The 22,160-nt window shown below is 42.7% G+C and overlaps 1 protein-coding gene across 1 annotated transcript in view; it reads left to right on the top strand.

Annotated features, from left to right (window-relative positions):
• Positions 1-22,160, top strand: part of LOC309562159 (inter-alpha-trypsin inhibitor heavy chain H3-like) — a 234,519-nt gene that overhangs the window by 177,669 nt on the left and 34,690 nt on the right. Inside the window, exons 16-17 of the mRNA XM_082266284.1 lie at positions 4,988-4,993; positions 9,873-9,968. Of these exons, the coding sequence (XP_082122410.1) occupies positions 4,988-4,993; positions 9,873-9,968 (102 nt within the window). The remainder of the gene's footprint in view (positions 1-4,987; positions 4,994-9,872; positions 9,969-22,160) is intronic.

The following is a 22,160-nucleotide window of genomic DNA, read 5'->3' as shown; positions in this document are numbered from 1 at the left end:
TGTAGCTGCACTCCTCCTTCAGACGTGAAAATGATCGAGGCCTGAATATAGGTAGAGGAGGGTATAGGCCTTTGTTAGGCTTTCCTGGTGTACCAAGATGTCCGTCAACAGGAAGTGTACTAGGTTGGGCAAGAAGTGGAGACATGGGTGTACTAAGATGGCTGCCAACAGAAAGTTGTCACAGTGGGTCCCCCCCCCAACTCATCTGTCCATATGTGCCTTGGAACTCTTTTTGTGCTGTACGTTAGACGAGAAATGGATATTCCATCGCTCCCCTTGCCACAGGCTTTGCACATGAGGAAGTCAGATGCTGTCCCTATAAGAAAATCAATTTTCACTTTTCTTCTCTGACTTGTTCCTCTCCCCCCTCTGGGCCACCCAGCTCAAATCCAAGGTCCCCTCACTATTTTTTGTTCTTCTGCCGCCGTCTCGGCTAACGGCTGGAAGGGGCAAGTACTGGCAACTAATGGGTTGGTAACCCTCTCTTTCTGCTCTCTGCTCAATCTGCTCAAGGGGTAACCCAAACCCTCGTTTCACCGGGGAATGTACGTTCAATCTCACAACACGCAGTTCAGGAGTGCTGGGGAGCAGTGGCTTGTGGCCCAACTGATCCTTCAAATAGCCGCCTTCCTTGACTTTCACTAATCCCCAACCTCTTTGAGTATAGCAAACAAAAGACCACACACACAATCAGAACAAGATATCACAGCTGAGCTATCCAGGCAATCAATTTGTAAACGATTTTGTAGTTTCTCCAGATTGATACTGATTTCTCTCTTTTGGCAATGTGCCAAATTTCAAAACTCTGACCAGAAGTTCCCCTTCTTCAATGGAGGGTGCCCTTAACCACCTAAGCCCCAGCCCTTTTGGACACTTTTTGTTCACAAGTTAAAATCATTTTTTTTTCCTAGAAAACTACTTAGAACCCCCATATCATCCCGATATAACACCGCAAAGTTTGCCGACGTAGCCCTACGTCACTTTGCGGTAAGTGGTTAAAATACCACTTAAATGCTATAATCAGATAAAAAGTTAATCTACTTTAAAACTTTTGGCTCAGTGCCAATAGGGTTCCATGGTCACATTAATTGCTGTAACCCTTAATGTCCAAAAATGTATTCTATAACTGTCGCAGGAACAAAGATATTTAGACTTGAACCCCCCTCCCCCCCCCCCTTGGCAAGTAGCCAATTCTCAAACTTTTGTACCGAGTCTCCCCTACTCATAGGGAACTACAGGCAAATGTTTTTCCTGATAAAACAGTGTTCTTATCCACTATTAATACGCTCAATATCAATAAATGGCAAAACAATTGAACTTTACAGAAATAATTGTATATGTGTGTGAATGCTGGGATTCTTAGTTTCACTGTACATCACACTACACAGGAAAAAGAAGAAGTTAAAGTAAGGAGAGTGGAGGGGCTGATAGCTGCGGGGGATGCGATACTCTTGTATGCAGAAAAGAGGAAGCTACTACTAATCTGTCTAGCAAGATAGCTTAAATTCAATATATCATTTGCATGCAGCAAAATGTTTTCCTAGTTAAGGACCTCTAAATAACAGAACACATAGGAACTTAAGACATGACACACATGACATTGCTGACTGATTATAGGGGGGGCTTAAACTGTCAGAATAAACTCTGTTTTCACAGGATCCCAGCGTCAAGCTCCTTGTGCGACAGCACCTGCCTGCACTAACGTGGCCCATGCGAGAGGGGTTCCTCCCCCCGAGCATTCGTGCAAACACGCACTAACAAATGACTCCGAGGGGAGTTATGTCATCTGTGACTGACAGTATTTCCCTTCTGACCGTCTCGTCACCCCACCACAAGCCAGCACACATATAACAAAACAGGCAGCAGATATAAATTATGCAGGTTCCTTGTTAATAGACTTTGGGCAAGTTATGTTACCTGTCTTTGCTGACCGCAGGCAGCTGATATGGACACAAAGATAATCAATCACAGAGGCAGGGTATACAGGCAAGATTTTGACATATGTCTTACCATATATTCAGAGGTGATCGGTCTCTGCCTTCGTCTGTGTTGATTCCTCTGTTACCTCTCGATCAGCTACTTTTGGTTCAGAACCCAAAGTCCCATCTGGGGTGCCAAAATGTTTTGGATTTGGACCAGAACAGTCCGAGATTATATCTACTGCCTTCCTAATTTGAGATTAATGTGCGCACAGAGAATAAACCAAACTCTGACAATCAGTTCAGTCATTAGTTCGTTCTGATTTTATTAGTTCCTCTTTTGTCTTTATAAATACTGAGGAAAGTAATTTCCAGGAAATAGTCATATATAATACGTATAAGGTGGTGATTGGATGATTGGAGTATCTGTGTGTCTATGTCTTCCTTCCAGGACATTACGAGGTCTTATTTTGGGTGTAGTGTCCCTGTTTTAATGCGCCATCTTGCTTCCAAGAAGGGAGGGGTGATCTAGCTGCATTTTAAGTAAGGTAGTAAATCTCAGCAGTAACATATATATATATATATATATATATATATATATATATATATATAAGGTATGCACCATAAGGTGAAATAGGCATTTCACTAATATAACCAGTATTACATCCATTAAAACACTTGCCTTAAATTTTAAAGCAGCCTAAAAGCACATTAACACCCCTATAGTGTTAATAGGCACTTAGGATGTGTTGTACAGGCTTTCATGTTGTGTCAGGTAACACTTGTCAAATGCCCTGTGTGTTGGGAAATAATCACTATTGAAGCTTTGCAACCTCACCAATAACGCACTGTAAATGCCATAGGCGTTACAATGCATTTAATGTGTGGTTGTGGGGTGTTTCAATAGAAGTGAATGGAGGCAGTTGCCAAGTGTCAACACCTGCCAAACTCTGCAGGCAGTGTTATTTTTGCCTCGCAGCAATACTAACGCTGCAGTGTGAACACCTCCATCCGCTCCCTAATGTAACAAATTTGAGTGCCTTTGATAAGCATTCAGTAAGCGTTAAAAACTCGACCCAACTGCCTTTTTACAACGCCTGTGTAAAAAAGCCCTTATAGTTGGCAACTGATTGGCTAAATCACCTACCACTGGTTGTACCTCTTAGAACCTAAAATAGCTGGATCTCCCAAGACTGTCATTCTCAAAGTGATTGTTCCCACACTGTCCCTTAAACAAAAAGGGTGTTCTTACTTCTACCATTGCATTAACCCTATGCTCTGTTCACACTAATGCCATTTCAGATATAAAAAAAATCGCACAAAATTGTATGATGATGGAAATCCCATTGTTTTCAATAGTACCTATTCACATCAATGTACCTCAGCACTGCATGATTTTTGGAAAATGTTTCCTGTACTACCTCAGTAAGATTCCAGTGTGGCCCCATTGATTATGTAAACCACTTTTAACCACTTTACTACCAGTCACGTAACCTCTACGTCGGCTGACTTTGAGTGGTTATACCGGGATGATGCCTCTAGCTAGAGGCATCATCCCGGTACCGTTGTTTGAAGCCGACGGTCGGCTTTCCGTCGGTAACGATCGATGCGGCTCGGGAGCCGCTCGATCGTTACCCGGGGGGGCGGGAGGGGACGTCCCCCCCTCCCGCCGCCTTCCGCGGCTTTGCTCGGGGCTACCGTCCCACCGGGAGCCCCGAGCACCCAGCCGGCACGTCCGCCGGCTGGATGGAGTCCCGATGAATGCCGGAAACGGCATCGATCGGGTCTCCGATGACGTAACCCGGAGGCGGCGTCCATGACGTCACTTCCGGGTTACTGTGCTGCAAAAGGCGGCAGATTTGAAAAACGGCTGTATGCAAAAATGCCGTTTTCGGCGTTTTGCATACAGGGAAGTGTAGTGGAGGGGTCTAGGGTCTTTTAGACCCTCGATCCCTCCATAAAGTGTACCTGCCACGACATATTGCTGTCACCAGGGATGTTTACATTGCTTGTGACAGCAATAAAAGTGATCAGATTTTTTTTTTTTTTAAAAACCTGTAATAAAGTTTAAAAAAAAAGAAAAAATAAATAGGAAAAAAAAAAAAAAAATTTCGCCGCCCCTGTCACCGTTAGCTCGCGCACAAAAAAAAACGTATACGCAAGTCGAGCCGCAAATTAAATCGCTGTTCAAACCACACATGTGAGGTATCGCCGCGATCGCCAGAGCGTGGGCAATAATTAAAAAAAAAGAGCTACACACTAACTCTAAACTGGTAACCGTTAAATAAATTTAAAGCGTCGCAGATTGAGATCTCTATTGACCGTAGTTTGTCGCCATCCCACGGGGGGGCGCAATTTTAAACCGTAACATGTTTGGTATCTATTTACTCGGCGTGACATCATCTTTCACAATATACAAAAAAAATGGGCTAACTTTACTGTTTAGTATTTTTTAAATGCAGTGAAATGTGATTTTTCAAATTTTTTCCAAAAAAATGGCGTTTTAAAGACCGCTGCGCAAATACCGCGTGACAAAAAATTTTGCAATGACCGACATTTTATTCTCCAGAGTCTTTGCTAAAAAAATATATATAATGTTTGGGGGTTCTAAGTAGTTTTCTAGGAAAAAATACTGGTTTTAACTTGTGAACAAAAAGTGTCCGAAATAGGGCTGGGGCTAAAGTGGTTAAGCTGTACTACATAATTGCACTGAAAATTGGATCGAAATCAGCAAACCTAGTCTTAATAATGCTAAAAAATTTAAAATTGAATCAGAGAGTGCACATTCGTGACAGTCACATCAGATGTGCAGATCCATGAATACAAGTGCTGAGATGTTAGATATAGGAACACGTTAGATGATGGTGTAACACTTCAGCATTTACCTATCAGTTCAGGTGGATTGACTTTCTACTATATTATAAAATAAAATGTTACCAGCATAAAGACTAGAAAGGTTTTTCATTTTGGCAAATGACTTAATCCCTGTAAATGGATGTATCTTTTATTAATTTTGTGTTTCTAACTTGTTTCTTTTCTTTTTATGTTCATTATTATTCATTTTCCAGGACAGAGTAAGTATTTATTTAACCTTATTTTAAAACCTTTACAAAATATATTTATGCATCACAAATTAGAATATAGGGAAGAAATCTGTCGTCAGTATTAAACACATGTGATTGCAGAGGGAAACTGCTGCTGTAGGCCCATTACTTTTAGGTGCTTATTAAAAGAAAAGTTCAGAACCACTGATCACTCAGGTCTCAGTGCTGCCTGCTTCCCCCCCCCCCCCCCGCATGCTTACTGGAGCGCTAGGCTGTGGAGGGGGGGGGGGGAGCGGCTTGCTCAGGCTATCAGCGGCTTGATGAGAGGCTGAGCCAGGTCCCGATCCAGGCTTCTTGGTGGATCCCAACCATTTGGTTGCGATCTTTCCGGTGGTGTATTTTGGTTTTGTGCTGCCCTAGGCAAGACTAAAATTGAGCACCCCCCCATCTAAAATTCGTCCCACCCCAGCTGTGGTATACCATTCTTGTCTCAGGGTCAGCTTCCTCATCAGACCATGAAACATACTTTGTCCAAGTACCACGAATGTGGTCAATGAGGTAGAGGATGGGGTAAGCAGGGCAGAGGATGGGGTCAGCAGGCTTTAGAACTGGGGTCAGCAGGGCAGAGCATGGGGTTAGTGGGGCAGGGGATAGGGTCAGCAGGGCAGAGGACAGGGTCAGTAAGGTAAAGCATGTGGTCAAGGGGGCAGAGGATGGGGTCAGCAGGCCTCTCTCTCTCTCCCTCCTGTACATTATACACACTTTTTTCTCTCTCCTGTACACTATAAACTTTCTTCTCTCTCTCTCTCCTGTGCACTATACACACTTTTCTTTCTCTTTCCTGTACACTATTCTCTCTCTCTTCCTCTCCCCTGTTCCTTTTTTCAAAATCTTCTCACTCTCTCCTGTACATTACACAAACACTTCTCTCTATACACCTCGGCAGTTATCTTCTCTCTCCTAAACATTACACAAACTCTTATCAAATTTATCACTTCTCTCATGCCTCACCTCCATTAATCATGCTACACCTCCCCCTCCTGTCACTGCGCCGCTCCAGCCTCTATGTCATGGCTCTCCGCCTTTTTCACAAACCCTCTCGCTCATTGGACCATAACCCACACCCCTCCTCTCTCCATCTCTGATTGGCCCACGCCACTGTCTGTCAGCTGTCTTCGCCAAGCTGCCCAACCAACCCCTGACTGTATTATTGGGTGAGGCAAGAAAAAAAAAAACAATTGTCCAGGCCGCTATGTTGGCTTGGGGGGCTCGGCAGAGAGGAGACGGCGGATGCTGCTACACAAAGCGGCGGCCAGACTGGAGACACGGAGCCGCCTCCTCCATTACCCTGCCCCGTGTGTGTGACTACTTCCATGGGGGCCTCCCGCATGCTGCTTCTCCTCACCTCTCCTTCAGACCCTGACTTTTTAGGAGCAGAGGGGGATCTTTAATTAGGTAAATTAGGCGGCCATGAGGCGCCTCTGTCCTTCTGCCTGGGGGGTGCTGCCAACCCCCTGAAAAGTGCCGCCCAAGGCAGACGCCTTGTTTGCCTTGTGGTAGATACGCCCCTGTATCTTCTCCCAGCCTGGACTGACTCTGTGACGTCAGCTGACAGCGGGCTTCAGAGTCTGAACACAGCTTTGCAAATCTGACATGTGTAAAATTGTACAAACCATTTAAAGTACTAAATGTATCCAGGTGAATTATACATTGTTTTTTAGAACAAATTAAGCTTTCATTTGGTGGTAAATTATAATGAATATCTCTTGATTTTTTTTATTAGCGAGAGAAAACTAAGACAAAATAGCATGTTTTTTTTTTTTAGGCCCCTGTCACACTTGTGCGACTTAAAAGTTGCGTTATTTTCCCGTGATTTTGTTGCCGTGATTTTGCCGTGATTTTGTTGCCGCAATTTTGACTGGACTTAAAGCAATGCCTATGTCTTTTGGACCTCAAAACACATTAAAATCGGCCAAAGGTAGTGCAGGGACTACTTTGAAGTTGTTGAAACTTGAAGTCGTACATATATGAACGGTACTCATTGGAAATCATGGAGAATGACTTGTCATGCGACTTTGCAGTCCCAAATCGCAGGACAAGTCGCACAGGTGTGAAAGGGGCCTTAGCTGTATATTTCCTATTATACAGTCAGGTCCATAAATATTGGAACATCCACACAATTCTAATCTTTTTGGCTCTATATACCACCACAATGGATTTAAAATTAAACAAACAAGATATGCTTTAACTGAAGACTTTCAGCTTTAATTTGAGGGTATTTACATCCAAATCAGGTGAAAGGTGTAGGAATTACAACAGTTTGTATATGTGCCTCCTGCTTTTTGAGGGACCAAAAGTAATGGGACAATTGGCTGCTCAGCTGTTCCATGGCCAGGTGTGTGTTATTCCCTCATTATCCCATTTACAAGGAGCAGATAAAAGGTCCAGAGTTAATTTCAAGTGTGCTATTTGCATTTGGAATCTGTTGCTGTCAACTCTCAATATGAGATCCAAAGAGCTGTCACTATCAGTGAAGCAAGCCATCATTAGGCTGAAAAAACAAAACAAACCCATCAGAGAGATAGCAAAAACATTAGGTGTGGCCAAATCAACTGTTTGGAACATCCTTAAAAAGAAAGAACGCACCGGTGAGCTCAGCAACCCCAAAAGTCCCCGAAGACCACGGAAAACAACTGTGGTGGATGACCGAAGAATTCTTTCCCTGGTGAAGAAAAGCACTCTTCACAACAGTTGGCTAAATCAAAAACACTCTCCAGGAGGTAGGTGTATAGGTGTCAAAGTCAACAATCAAAAGAAGACTTCACCAGAGTGAATACAGAGGGTTCACCACAAGATGTAAACCATTGGTGAGCCTCAAAAAAAGGAAGGCCAGATTAGAGTTTGCCAAACAACATCTAAAAAAGCCTTCACAGTTCTGGAACAACATCCTATGGACAGATGAGACCAAGATCAACTTGTACCAGAGTGATGGGAAGAGAAGAGTATGGAGAAGGAAAGGAACTGCTCATGATCCAAAGCATACCACCTCATCAGTGAAGCATGGTGGTGGTAGCGTCATGGCGTGTATGGCTGCCAATGGAACTGGTTCTCTTGTATTTATTGATGATGTGACTGCTGACAAAAGCAGCAGGATGAATTCTGAAGTGTTTCGGGCAATATTATCTGCTCATATTCAGCCAAATGCTTCAGAACTTATTGGACGGTGCTTCACAGTGCAGATGGGCAATGACCTGAAGCATACTGCGAAAGCAGCCAAAGAGTTTTTTAAGGGAAAGAAGTGGAATGTTATGCAATGGCCAAGTCAATCACCTGACCTGAATCCGATTGAGCATGCGTTTCACTTGCTGAAGACAAAACTGAAGGGAAAATGCCCCAAGAACAAGCACAAACTGAAGACAGTTGCAGTAGAGGCCTGGCAGAGCACCACCAGGGATGAAACCCAGTGTCTGGTGACGTCTATGTGTTCCAGACTTCAGGCTGTAATTGACTGCAAAGGATTTGCAGCCAAGTATTAAAAAGTGAAAGTTTGATTTATGATTGTTAATTTGTCCCATTACTTTTGGTCCCTTAAAAAGTGGGAGGCACATATACAAACTGTTGTAATTCCTACACTGTTCACCTGATTTGGTGTAAATACCCTCAAATTAAAGCTAAAAGTCTGCAGGTAAAGCATATCTTGTTTGTTTCATTTCAAATCCATTGTGGCGGTGTATAGAGGTGTATAGAGCCAAAAAGATTTGAATTATGTCGATGTTCCAATATTTATGGACCTGACTGTATATAATTATTATTATGTTAGTTATTACCATACCCTACAACCAAAGGACAACCCAAAACCAATTCTCCCGCTCATGATGATTGCAGGAATACCACGTGTGTATGTGTACGTTATTTGTTGTTTGTACCCATGGCAGGGCCCAGAAACAATCTTGCGCATTTTACTTTTTTTAATTCTACCTAAAACAAATTGGGCTCCATTAACTGTAGCAGATCACATGCGTTATTTAGTTGTCGAGACACATTTTCCCTAAATATCACATGCAATCCTGAAACTGTCAATTCACTATGCCGTTTTGCGTTATTTACCCCCAGCCGCTGAAAACGCTTGGTAAATACCACATGCAAAGACATTTCAATTCACAGAAGGAAATAAATGATGAAATGCATGCGATAAATAAAGAGGAACTCTACTGCATCTGAGCACTACAAACCAGTAACGCTATATCATTCATTTTTAATATTCAAAGCAAACTCCCCCATCTATCCATGTCTCTATGCTTTATTTTCCTGGGAAATCAGTTTGAAAAACACCCCCCCCGGCATTTCTGGCTTCAGAGCCGATAATTAATTTGCCATTTACTTCCTGGAATTGATTTGCCCTTAGCTCAGGCATGCAGGCAGGAGGATGTGCTTAGCTGGGAAAACCTCTCCCACCCTCCTGAAGGCTCTTGGGATGTTTGACATCATTTGCCTAGGCCTGAAAAAAAGGAAGTAACTGAATAAATGTAAAAAAAAAAGGGGTAAAACAAGTAAATACGATATACTTTCCTATCTATTTACTAATGCTAGCAGCATAAGTATTTAAAATAGCCAATGTTGATTAAGAAAGTGAAGTTCCACTTTAAAGGCTAAGTTAACCTTTTTTTTCTCTAAAATCCAGCTCCCTTATGTACCAATATAGCATTAATGTACTTCTTTTGCAAAAAAATAAAAAATAAAAAATCTTTCCATTAATTCTACACATGCTTACCTCACTGTCTTCATGCACATGCTTACCACACTGCTTGATTACTTCTGCGTTACTTCCTGGATAGACTTTAGGTCATGACATACGAAGGAGTGGACCAGCTAATCTCATTAGCATATACCCTGCATCATCTACCCTCAGCTGATCAACTCCTCCCTGCTTCATGACCTAAAGTCTGTCCAGGAAGTAAGCAGAAGTAATGGAGCAGTGTGTTTAAACAGCTATGAAGACAGCGAGGTAAGCCTGTGCAGATTTAATGGAAAGCTGTGTTATTTTTGCAAACTAAGTACATTGTTATATTGGTACATAGGGGAGCTGGGATTTAGGAAAAAAAGTGAACAAAGGTGAACTTAGCCTTTAAGTAGTAATCCAGGCAAGGTTTATTTAAGGAATATAAAGGTATAAAAGCCAATTTTGAATAGTCTTTGTATGTAGTAAATATACTTATTTTCTACCGTCATTTCACCAGATTTTTAGAGACTTTTTTTGTGAATATACAAGCATATACATCATTTGCTGCAAAAAGACCTCCCAATCAGGCCAAACATAATACAATGTACATGTATATGTATATTACAATAGTCTAATACCTTGTAAGAACATATGTCATATATAGTAGGGATACTTAACTTTTTCACAATTATTTTTGGAAATTTCTTTCCACTGCCATCATTGATCTTTTTAGCTATCTATAAGGGGTAATTCTTCCCAATGACCACAAGATCTGGGCATGGCATGTCCTAGGGAACTTAATGCTGAGGAAAGTATCATAATCAATTGGATAGTATACCACACAGGAGACTACAATCAGATGGTGTGTGGGAATCAACCAAAACATTGTTTGGTCCTGTGAGCTAGTCCAACCCTATGCACACTTGGCAACCAAATTACATTAATATCAATGCCAAGGAACACTTTTTATCTGCAAGCATCCTCCTCCAAAAAGTAGCCCAAGCCATCAAAAAAAAAAAAAAAAATGACTTCCATAGCTTCCTTCATGCTTCGCTCTCACTGACCATGGGCATAAACCAAAAGTGAGTAAATTAAGTTGGAAATTGTGATACAAATGAGGAAAGCTAGTTAGGAAATGGAATGAACAACATAGTTTGAAACCAAAAAGTAGTAAAAAAAAAAAAGGAAATCAGCTTTTAAAAAAATATGTCCAATCCTATAGTGATTACTTTATTGCCATTTATTGCAGAAGATACATACCGGTATGTCACTCACGTTTCTTCAACAGCAGCCAGTAAGTTTTACGTACTAACTATAACAATATTCATGTGAATCCTACAACTAAAAAGTGTTTTAATAACCAAACGTGCAATAAAAAGCTTAATTTCATGTTTTTTTAGACAATATTTTTTTTTGTGGGCAGATGTTGACAAGTTGTCTTCCTTTCTGAAGTTATATGAAAATCTTGAGTTCTCATGTAAAAGTTATAGGCTGCCTTAAAGGAATTGTAAAGGCAGAAGATTTTTTTTATCTTAATGCATTCTATGCATTAAGATAAAAAGCCTTCTGTGTGCAGCAGCCCCTCTCAGCCCCCCTACACTTACCTGAGGTCCCTCTGTGTCCAGCAATGTTCACGAGTGTCTCAGCTGTCTGAGATTCTCCTTCCTTATTGGCTGAGACAAAGCAGCGGGCCATTTGGCTCAGACTGCTCTCAATCAAAGTCAGCTAGCCAATCAGGGGAGAGAGGAAGCAGGGTCGACTCGGGGGTTTGCGTCTGAATGGACACAGGGAGCTGTGACTTGGCTCGGTTGCCCTCATAGCAAGCTGCTTGTTGTGGGGGAGTCAAACAGGGGGGAGCGGCCCGGATCACAGAAGAGGGATCCGAGAAGAGAAGGATCTCGGCTGCTCTCTACAAATCCACTGTAACACAGCAGGTAAGTATAACATGTTTATTATTTTTATAGAAAAAAAAAAAAAAAAAAGAGACTTTACAATTACTTTAACCACTTAAGCCCCGGAGGATTTTCCTGCTAAAAGACCAGGGGGTATTTTGCGATTCGGCACTGCGTGACTTTAACGGACAATTGCGCGGTCGTGCGACGCTGTACCTAAACAAATTTGACGTCCTTTTTTTCCCACAAACAGAGCTTTCTTTTGGTGGTATTTGATCACCTGTGCGATTTTTTGATCACGCGCTATAAACAAAAAAAGAGCGACAATTTTGCAAAAATAGCAATATTTTTCACATTTTTTTATATGAAATTCCCCAAAAAAAAATGTAAAAATCAAAATTTTTTAACATTTTTGGCCAATTTGTTTTATCCTACCTATGTTTGGTAAAAAAAAATCGCAAAAAGCGTATTTTGATTGGTTTGCACAAAAGTTATCGCGTTTACTAACAAAGGGAAAGATTTTTGTCATTTTTGTTGTTTTTTTTTAAACGCGTAATGGCGGCGATCTGCGATTTTTTTTGCGGTACTGCGACATTGCGGCGGACAGATCGGACCCTTGACTGACATTTTTGACACTTTTGGGGTTACCAGTGACATTTCTACAGTAATCAGTGCTATACATATGCACTGTTACTGTAAAAATACACTGGCAGTGAAGGGGTTAACTTTATTTGGGAGGGAGGGGCTGTGTGTGTCCCTAGGGGCGTGATTCTTACTGTGATTGGCTGTGGCTCTAGCTGTAAGGACACTGATCAACGGATCTACATACTAGATCCGTGTAATCAGTGTCTTTACAGCGAGGAGAATGACAGGCAGCTTGTTTACACAAGCTGCCTGACATTCTCCCTCTTCCCCCGACGATCGCCGAGTGGCCGGCGGACATCGGGTCCGCTGGTCACACGCGCGGGGGGGTGCGTGACCGCGCGGGAGCGGGAGCGCGCCTCCGCGGGCGCGCGCTCGCTCCCCAGACCTTCCCAGGCTAGTGACGTTAATTAACGTCACTCTGCCTGGCAGGGGCTGACCGCCGCAGTAAATCTACTTGCGGCGGTCGGCAAGCAGTTAATGAGGAGAGACAAGGCCAAACATGCCTTTTACATGAAGATCAAGATTTTCATATCCTTCCAGCTTTCTATATATTTTGCATTTGATTGTTTAGACAATGCTGTTTTTCACCTCTTCTTATGTACTTTTATAGTTCACTCCATTTTGGATTGTCTGTTTTTATTACAGAAACATTTTCCTTATATATAATGTAGCACCCTCCTAGGTAGGTGCTAGAGAGTGAGTATAGTTTTGGCTCTGTCTGCCTATTAGAGGAGCAGCAGGCTAATTCTATATTGCGTTCTGCTTAACAGAGAGCAGGATCTGTGAGTTAGGTCTGCTCATGGTGCTCGGTGTGTGATTAATTTGGTCTGGGGAGTGTTCCGCGCTGGTCCAATGGGGAGGCACATTGGACAGTGGAGGAAACCTGACCAATGGGTACACAGGCTTTGATACAGCTTCAGTGATTGGCACAGACTAGTGGTCTCGGTGCATTCTGGGGTGTGGTATTAACCACTTTACCACCGGAGGATTTTGCTGTCTTCCGTCCAGGCCACTTTTTGCGATTCGGCGCTGTGCGACTTTAACTGACAATTGCGCGGTCGTGCGACGTCATACCCAAACGAAATTTACGTCCTTTTTTTCCCACAAACAGAGCTTTCTTTTGGTGGTATTTGATCACCTGTGCGATTTTTACTTTTTGCACTATAAACAAAAAAAGAGCGTTTATTTTGAAAAAATAACAATATTTTTCACATTTTTTTATATGAAATTCCCCCCAAAAAAATGTAAAAATCAAATTTTTTTTAAATTTTTGGCCAATTTGTTTTCTGCTACCTATGTTTAGTAAAAAAAATCGCAATAAGCGTATTTTGATTGGTTTTCGCAAAAGTTATTGTGTTTACTAACTAAGTGAAAGATTTTTGTCATTTTTGTTGTTTTTTTTTTAACGCGTAATGGCGGCGATCTGCGATTTTTTTTTGCGGGACTGCGACATTGTGGCGGACAGATCGGACCCTTGACTGACATTTTTGACACTTTTGGGGGTACCAGTGACATTTCTACAGTAATCAGTGCTATATATATGCACTGTTACTGTAAAAATGACACTGGCAGGGAAGGGGTTAATTTTATTGGTGAGGGAGGGGTTAATGTATGCCTGGTGCTTACTGACGTGTGAGGGGGGAGGTGACTGTGTGACAGAAGGACAGATCGGATGTCCAGCTATGCTGAACACTCCGATCTGTCAGTCCCTGTCACTATGGAGATCCACCCGCTGTGTTTACACACAGCGGGCGGATCTCCAGACTCGATCCCCGACGATCGGGGCAGAGCAGCGGCAATCGCCGCTGCTCCTCCGCTGGCCCGACTCCCGCTGTGAATGAACACAGCGGGAGCGAGCCTCCGGCGGCGCGCGAGCGCCGCCCACAAGGGGCGGAGTCCAGCGACGTAGGTCTACGTCGCTGGACAGGATCACGGCACTTTGCCGCAGTAGCCTCCATGTGAGCGGAGGTATAGTGGTTAAATACAGGAGCACGTGTCCTGCGGGGTCTTTGGCTGGTGAGCAGTGTCCCGGAGGGAGGGTGGCGGCTGCCTCCTCCTCTGTAGCAGTGGCACACGGTCACAGGCAGTCAGCCTGGGGACCAGGAAGGAAGGAGCTAAACCCAGAGGTCCATGAGAGTTGACTGAGGGGGTAGAGACACTGGAGACCCTTGAAAAACAGTGTCGTGAGTACAGGGGATCGTGTCTAGGGGACTGACCTGAGGGGGGCCACCTCGGTGTAGGATAGTCAGAGGATGGGTGTCAGCAGGTCAAGTGAAAGGGGGTACTAGGTGTGTATCCCGAAGATAACTCATCTTAACGAGTAATCCTAAATTCATCTAAGTGACAAGGTGAATCAGCAGCCTGGCTGCATCTTCAGGAGTAAAGAGTTAAATGTGCATGCTACAGTTGGAAATGGTAACTCAGGGGGGTCCCAAGGTGAATAATCCAGCAGTCCTCAAGGGGGCAGTGCTACAATAATAGGAAAAATAGTAGTTTACAAAGCATTTTTGAGGTATAAAAGAATTGGACAGGGAAAAATAATATTTGGCTTTGACATCTGACTTTCCTTTCTTTATTGGTATAGGCCAATATGGAAAAAGAAGTTACATACAAAAAAATAAAAAAATAAATAAAACTTACATTTTTAAATGAATGGAAGATCTTAGTGTGTAGACAATTTACTTAAGCCTAAATATTAATTTAATTTTACTACTGTTTATTACAGGATTAGCAACTCATCCAGGTTCATCAGCTCGTAAGTGTTTACCAATATAAAAGTCTTCCTCTCATCCTTTAATTGTAAGCGCCGGTTCACATTGCAGCGACGCTACTTCGCACCGCGACCTCCGTGGTCGCAGTGCGAGCAGCGCGCCGTGACTTCGGAGCGGCCGCCACGGACTTCATAACATTGAAGTCTATGGCGGTCGCCTCCGGGTCGCCCCAAAGAAGCTCCGGACCCTTTTTCTAGGTCGGAGCGACTTGTGTCGCTCCTATTAGAACGGGTCCGCAGCTTCCCTATGGGAGGCGACCTGCGGCGACCTGTGAGGCGACCAGGTCGCCTCACCGGTCGCCCTAGTGTGAACCGGCACTAAGAATAAAATGTTGTTTTGTGTGTTTGTGTGTTGTGTAGTTTCAAACACTTGAATGTGCACGTATTGTTTTTTTTATTAGATGTTAAAAGGTTTATTATCCCAGATTGATAGATACATTCTAAAAATCTGTAAAAGCACTGGCTCTCATTTCCATGCTTGGGAATCATTTGTCAATGCCTAGGTAATTTATAATTAAAATAGAACTAAAGGCAAGACTACCATTGGGGAGATTTAGTTAGATTACCGTTTTTACCATCTGTGTCCTATTGGGGAGATTTTCTTTCACTTTTTTTCCCATAGCCAAATCAGGAAGTGATAGGAAATCCTCCAAGGTGAGGGAATCCCTGGTTGTCACCAGAATTATGATCCCCATTTGAACATTTCCCTCTGTTACTGTTCTGTGAACAACCCAAAATTTGGGGTTTTCTTTCACTTTTGATGATGACAGTAAACATGACAAATAGAGAAGTTGAATTTTCCAAAATGGGACACAAACAGCAAAAAAAAAAAACGGTGTTCTAATCAAAACAACAAGAACATTCCTTAAGTTTTACTTCAATACTGTTTCTTTTAAAACATGATAAAATTACTTCTTTCAAAAATTGCAGATTATACTGAACATATTTTGCTTTAAAAGATACAGTAAGTATGGCCAAAGCTTTTTTGCCACACTTCTCTTGTGGGTCACAGGAGTGCACTCTTGTGCTCTCCATGGAGACCCAGAATCAGCCAGCAGTGGACTAAAGTCAGCTGACATCACAGAGCTGCTTCAGGCTCTGGACGGATCCCGACAACAATGTCAGGATCCACACAGATGTCTGATCATCAGCTGGCTCAACATGCGGCCTGAGCCAGCTGCTCCTGCCCTATCCACAGCCCATCACACTAATGAACACTGGAGGGACAGAGACAAGAGCGGTGATTGATTCACCACTCTCAGCTCAGAGTGGACTGAGAACTGAGTGATCAGTGGTCCTGTGATCGCTCAGTTCTTGGGCTTAGAGCCTACCATGCAGCATAGAGGTGAATATTTGTTTGTTTTTTTCTGTCAGAATGTTTATACTGCTCTGATATAACAGTGTCTATTTATGCAAATAAGCAAAGATCTGTAAGTCAGGAGATTCTCAACTTATTTCCATAAATCAACAAAATGCAAGATCATTTTAAGTGACACTAAACTGAAGATAAAGGATACAATTCTGTGCAAAAATATATATATTTATTAAATACTTCACTGCAAAATATAATGTCAAAAATATAATTGGTGATAAACACAAAGTTTAAAATAAAATGCAATAAAATATATCACAAAGGTAATATGAGAATAAAATCAAAGAATATTATCTCAGAATAATGAAATGATCATAACCAAAGACTTTTAAAAGATGATTAACAGTCTACCATGAAGACATAAAAGATGGCAACCAATATGACAGATTTGACATGTGACTTCTCTCATCCAACAGATTTTCAATTTCTATGTTTTAAATACAGTTGCATGGATCAACATTGTTGTACCATGCCTTAAAAAGTCCAGATTGTTTTGATAAAATATGTTTCTATTTAGTTAATCTACTATAAAGAATACATCACGACTGAACCATTTACTAAAAGCCAGAATTAGCTTAAAATCCCAAGATAGGAAAAATTAAACCAATCATACTGCAGTTAGAATGATTTAACTTCAAATCTTGATGCTAACAGATTAGGTGATGGATCAGTTAGGTGCATCCAAATAAAGCAGATCAAACGTCTATAGGAAAAATAGGAACATACTTTACCAGCCAAATCTTATTGGCTGAGAAGTCACGTTGCCTTGGTTACAGGATTCAAATGTCACCCATTATTTCCAGAGATTCCTTACGATCTTTCCAGTCCTCAGTTCTCAGCCCTCAGTCCCCTCTCTCTAGCTGACAAGAACTTTTATGCCCCCCCAGCAGTGTGGGTGGGGATCTCATTACCATATAAATTCTACATCACTGAAAGGATCTGATTACTATGATCAATTATTGGAAATTAAAATTAAACAACCACTAGGGGCGGTGTTGTATTACTATTAGATTCGGAATATAGAATATAATTGCATTATTTTCCCAAAGATAACCCTTTGACCTCAGGCTGGGTAAAAGAAATGAAATCACTTGGACATGTCATATGCCGCCAAGAAAAGCATCTGGCTTGTAGGATTTATATGACCTAGCCAAGACGTAAAACAAATCTTATATAAACACTCCCTATAAGTGAAGCAATTTAAGTGGAATTAGTACTTAGCTTCTTACACACAAAAACAAAACGATAGTATACAATACATTCCTAGAACGGTGTATATGCTTCACATAATATAATGACATAATTATTGCTAATATTTTCTCACACATGATTATAATGTATCTTAAAACTTAGTTTAAATGAATCTAATAGAATACACTTAACTACTGTTCATTGTTATACACAGATAAGCATATAAGCATAATAGTCATCAGTGTCTGGTATAGCGTCTGGCTAATTGACTCTTATCTGATGAGATGTAAAAAGGGCCTCATTATTTACGATGTAAAGAAATACAAAGATCTTCTGTTGAACTTCAAGACTCTGTAAAGACATCTTGCAAAAGAACATGAACTTTTAATGACCTCATACAAGATGGATGCTGTGCTGTTCAGAATTTCTCTGTATAGAACTGAATATACATATGGCCTTTGTATAATTCAATTTTTCTTTTATTTAATATCCCCAATAATTCTGACATTTCTATTCCCACACCTCCCCTTTAATACGGTTCCTATTGATCCTATCACCTTAAAAGATTGTTGCTTAAGCCAGTGGTGTATTTAGGTTTTTGTGCTGTCCTAGGCCTGACTAAACTCGTGCACCCCCTAATTTAACTACAACCCACCCCTTCCTGTCAAGGCCACACCCCTTCCTGTTTCAGACCCACCCTGTCATCTGTAAACCACACCCCTTCTTCTTTAGGCTTCACCTTTTCCTCTTAGAGCTCCACCTCTGGTGGATCAGAGGGTAGTTGGGTGTAAACAGACAGCTGAGTCCATTTACGCCCGACTGCCCATAGAGCAGAGTTGGTTCGATCCGTGGCCACTCTGCATAAACTGAGTGGACATGGACCTGTCATCTGTCTGCTCTGTCATCTGTCTGCTCTGATCAATGGACAGATCCCCCACTGAGCTAAGTGGAGTCCCCCTTGTGTGATAGGGGCCTAAGGAAGCATTTCACTGTCCTTCAATGATCATCATCAGACTGCGTCACTTGTCAATCTGAGGAGGACTCATTTGGCATCTACTGTATGTCAGTGGGATGAAGGAGGGGAACTTGGCTCTGTTGGATTGCATGAAACTAAGGGGCTCTAGGGGAACTCGCAGGGAGAAAGGGGAGCTAAATTAAGGGCTAATTTGGATGGGTGGCTATTGTGGTGTTTGACAAGCAGTGAGGGGGCAAAATGTAATTTACTCACCGCCTGTTTTTACTGTGAAAATGCAGACCCCCAGCCATGTTCATTGCAGGCACTTTCAGGTTTGTTTTGGTGTACCCCATTCATTGTGACATACCATTTAATTTTTGCCATTGAACAGCACTGAGTGGCTGCATCACCTTTTTCTGGAAGGGTGGTTGGGGGTGGTAAAACTTCAGCTCAACTGCCTGCTTGTACTGCCCCCATCTAGCTGTGTGAATGAGCTCCTAAGGTCTTCTTTACAAGTGTGGTCTCAGATCTGGACATTCCTCTCTAGGGGTCCACACACACACTGACTGCCTGACACCCTTTTCATCCAAGATGACTTTTAATATCTTCCAACTATTCAGCAGCTCAGTACATTATCTGCAGTCATTAAGTGATGGTTCCACTGCGGGTTCCCGCATTGCACTTATGCCATATGTGAATTGCTGGGGGTGTCAATACAAAGTTAACGACACCCCCAGATCAGTTTGCATGTCGCAGTGCGAACTGTCAGTTCAGACATGAATCAGATCGCATAGGTGTGAACCACCATGTGATCCGATTCTGGTGAGGACCAAAAAAGGGTCCTGTGTGACTTTGGTCTGAATGCGAAGCGAATTAAGCCATACAATTTGTATGGCTGAATTCACAACGCACAAACATCGCATGTTATTTGCAGAGCAGTGCGCTCCAAATCACATGCAATGTCTGTCACCACATACAGTATGTGTAAACCGACTCTTAAATGACTGCAGATAATTAACTGAGCTGCTGAACAGTTAGAAGAGATAACAAGTAATCTGGGATAGAAAGGGTGTCAGGCAGACAGTCAGTGATGGCAATGGTCAGATCTTAGACAGGAGGGTGCAGGATGTGAGGGGAGAGCAAACAAACAGGAGAAGGTGAAGAGGGGGGGATGGATGTGATTGTCTCATCTTACCAGGAAGATATAGAGAGTTGCAGGGGAAAGTAAAGAGGGGAAGTAAAGTTGGAAGGGGAAAGTTTTTGCTGTAGCAGGAGTCATAAAGAGTCAGAGAGTCTCACCTGTAAGTCCTGCATCACTCGTATAATGTGTGTGCCTGCTCACTCCACTCCCCCTGAGCTCCTCTACTATCAACTGCTCATGTCCCAGGTGGTCGGATATAGGTGGCTGCGATTGGTCAGGACTCTGCATAATTTTTCTGGCTGTCAGCACTCAGCAGGGGGAAGGAGAGCCGATACTTCCTATTGTCCCACTCACGAGCCTGAGCTATAAGTGCAGGTTAGAGAGAGCTCCTGGATGTACAGTGACCAGAGGAGAAGGATCTATCACTATCGCACCTCAGCTGCTCGTCATGATGGGGCCCCCTACTGGCCTGAATGGTCAGTCCGCCTCTGCCAAGTCAATATACCGATACCAAGTGCCACTGCAAGCTGCGCCGGGGACTGTATGTGTGCAAGAGGAAGGCAGACACAGCAGAGCTGGGATTTAGAGAATGGGTCGGGTTTTTTTTTTTCAGGTGGGTGCCGCCACCCCACAAAGTGCCGCCCTAGGCCTGGGCCTTGTTGGCCTTTGCCAAAATACAGCACTGGCTTATGCAAACCTGCTGAAAAAAAGCGTCCCTGCAATGGAATAAAGTAAATACTCACTCACCCTTACTGCCTATAAAACCTGTTCTATTGAAAATAAATCCTCAATTGAACTGTCTTCTGAAGCCCACACCTCTGACAGAATCAGTTTTTATGTCTCCCTCTACACTTAGTGGATCCTCTTTCAGATCTCCACCTTGCTACTGTGTTACATAATATAGTGGGAGTCAACAGGATCAACGACTGAGAGAAGCACGGGACACAGCAGATAAACTCCCGTGTAAGTGTTGGTTTCAAAAACACTTCAGCAGAAAAATATCCAATGTCCCACAAGTAATTTGGGGCTGTATGGAGCACTGCTGTCGGCTGTCCCTCCTCTTCTCTGAAGGTGGCAGCTGGTGCCCTAAAGATAGGTAAGTATATGCATCTTCCTCTACAGGGTAGTTAGTATAGTTGGTAGAGGGGGAGGGGGGAGTAGTTTTAGGCTTAGTTAGGTCTAGCCTGGAATTCCAATTTAAATAACACCCCAGGTGTGGGAAAGCATGTGGTGCATTTTTCTGATGAGAACCCACCCAATGCTTAACCTTAAAAGGACCCTTTCACATCGGCAGCTGGGAGGTAGTGAAAACCGGTGACTATACCACCACCTGGCCGCTCATCCCAATCCTAACAGTACAGCCGGACAGGTCTGTACACATGCTGCGGCATTTTTAAAATTGAGCTGCAGAGTCTGACAGGTGGCACTACCTATCAAACTCGCCTATTAAGTTCAATGGGGCCCCTCTGCAACCTCAAGCCAACGCTTGGCTCGCAGTTGCGGCGCTGTACTGCATTTGACAATTAAAGTATAACTAAAGACAAAACACTTTTTTTTGTTTTGGATAGAATGGAGAGGGATTAGAACACCTGGCAGTTCTTATTGCTGTCTGTGCTCCCGTTAGGGAGATTCAACATCTCTATTTGTCCTGTTTACCATTATCATTGAAAGTGAAAGTAAAAGAAAATCCCAAATTTTGGGTCATCCTCATAAAAGTAATAGAGGGGAAATCTTCCAATGGGACACTAGTTCTGGTGACCTGGGGGTCCCCAAGGAGTTCCCTTTATTTACAGGGATTTCCTCTCACCTCCTGTTTGACTATTGGACAGGAAGTAAAGGGAAATCTCCACAATGGGATGGAGATGATGAAAAAAATTCTGACAGGCGTTATAACTGTCCCTTACTCTTTCCAATATGAAAAAAGTTTTACCTATAGTTCTACTTTGAAAAAAAAAAGAAAAAAGTTAAAGCGTTTGGGTCACCCTAAAAAAAAAAAAAATGTTTCCATGTTATACAGCGCAGTGCTTGTGCTGTGTATTTTGGCCCTCTGTATCCAGTAAAAAACCTGGCTGATCCTGCCTGGTTCTACCCTCCCCCATGTAAACTGACCAGAACACCGTGGTCAGTTTATGTGCCTCCATCATCAGCTGCTATCTGCAGCTCTCCTCTGTCTCCCTCTGTCCTCCTCCCACCTCCCCTCCTTGATGTCAGCTCTCACTAGCTCCACTCTGCTTCCCTCCCTGCTGTGACAAAACTATCTGATCTTAGTGTCTGTGTTTTTTTTTAAATGCAGATTTCTACCTTTTTTCACAGCACTTCCCGGCTCTCTCCTCCTTCCCTCCCTGCTTCCCTGGCTGATGTCAGAGGATGTTCTCGGCCCCACCCCCTGGAGATGTCAGACTGGAAGAGGAGGGAGACGGGAGTCACGTGAGCGCTGGGAGGCGCTGTAAAAACAGGCAGAAATCTGATTTTTTTTTTTTTTTTAATAAAGCACAGGTACTAGGATACAGG

The sequence above is a fragment of the Pelophylax lessonae genome (assembly GCF_965119305.1).
Source record: "Pelophylax lessonae genome assembly, chromosome: 8".
NCBI classification, from domain to species: Eukaryota; Metazoa; Chordata; class Amphibia; order Anura; family Ranidae; genus Pelophylax; species Pelophylax lessonae.
This window is presented reverse-complemented; position numbering and strand designations above follow the sequence as displayed.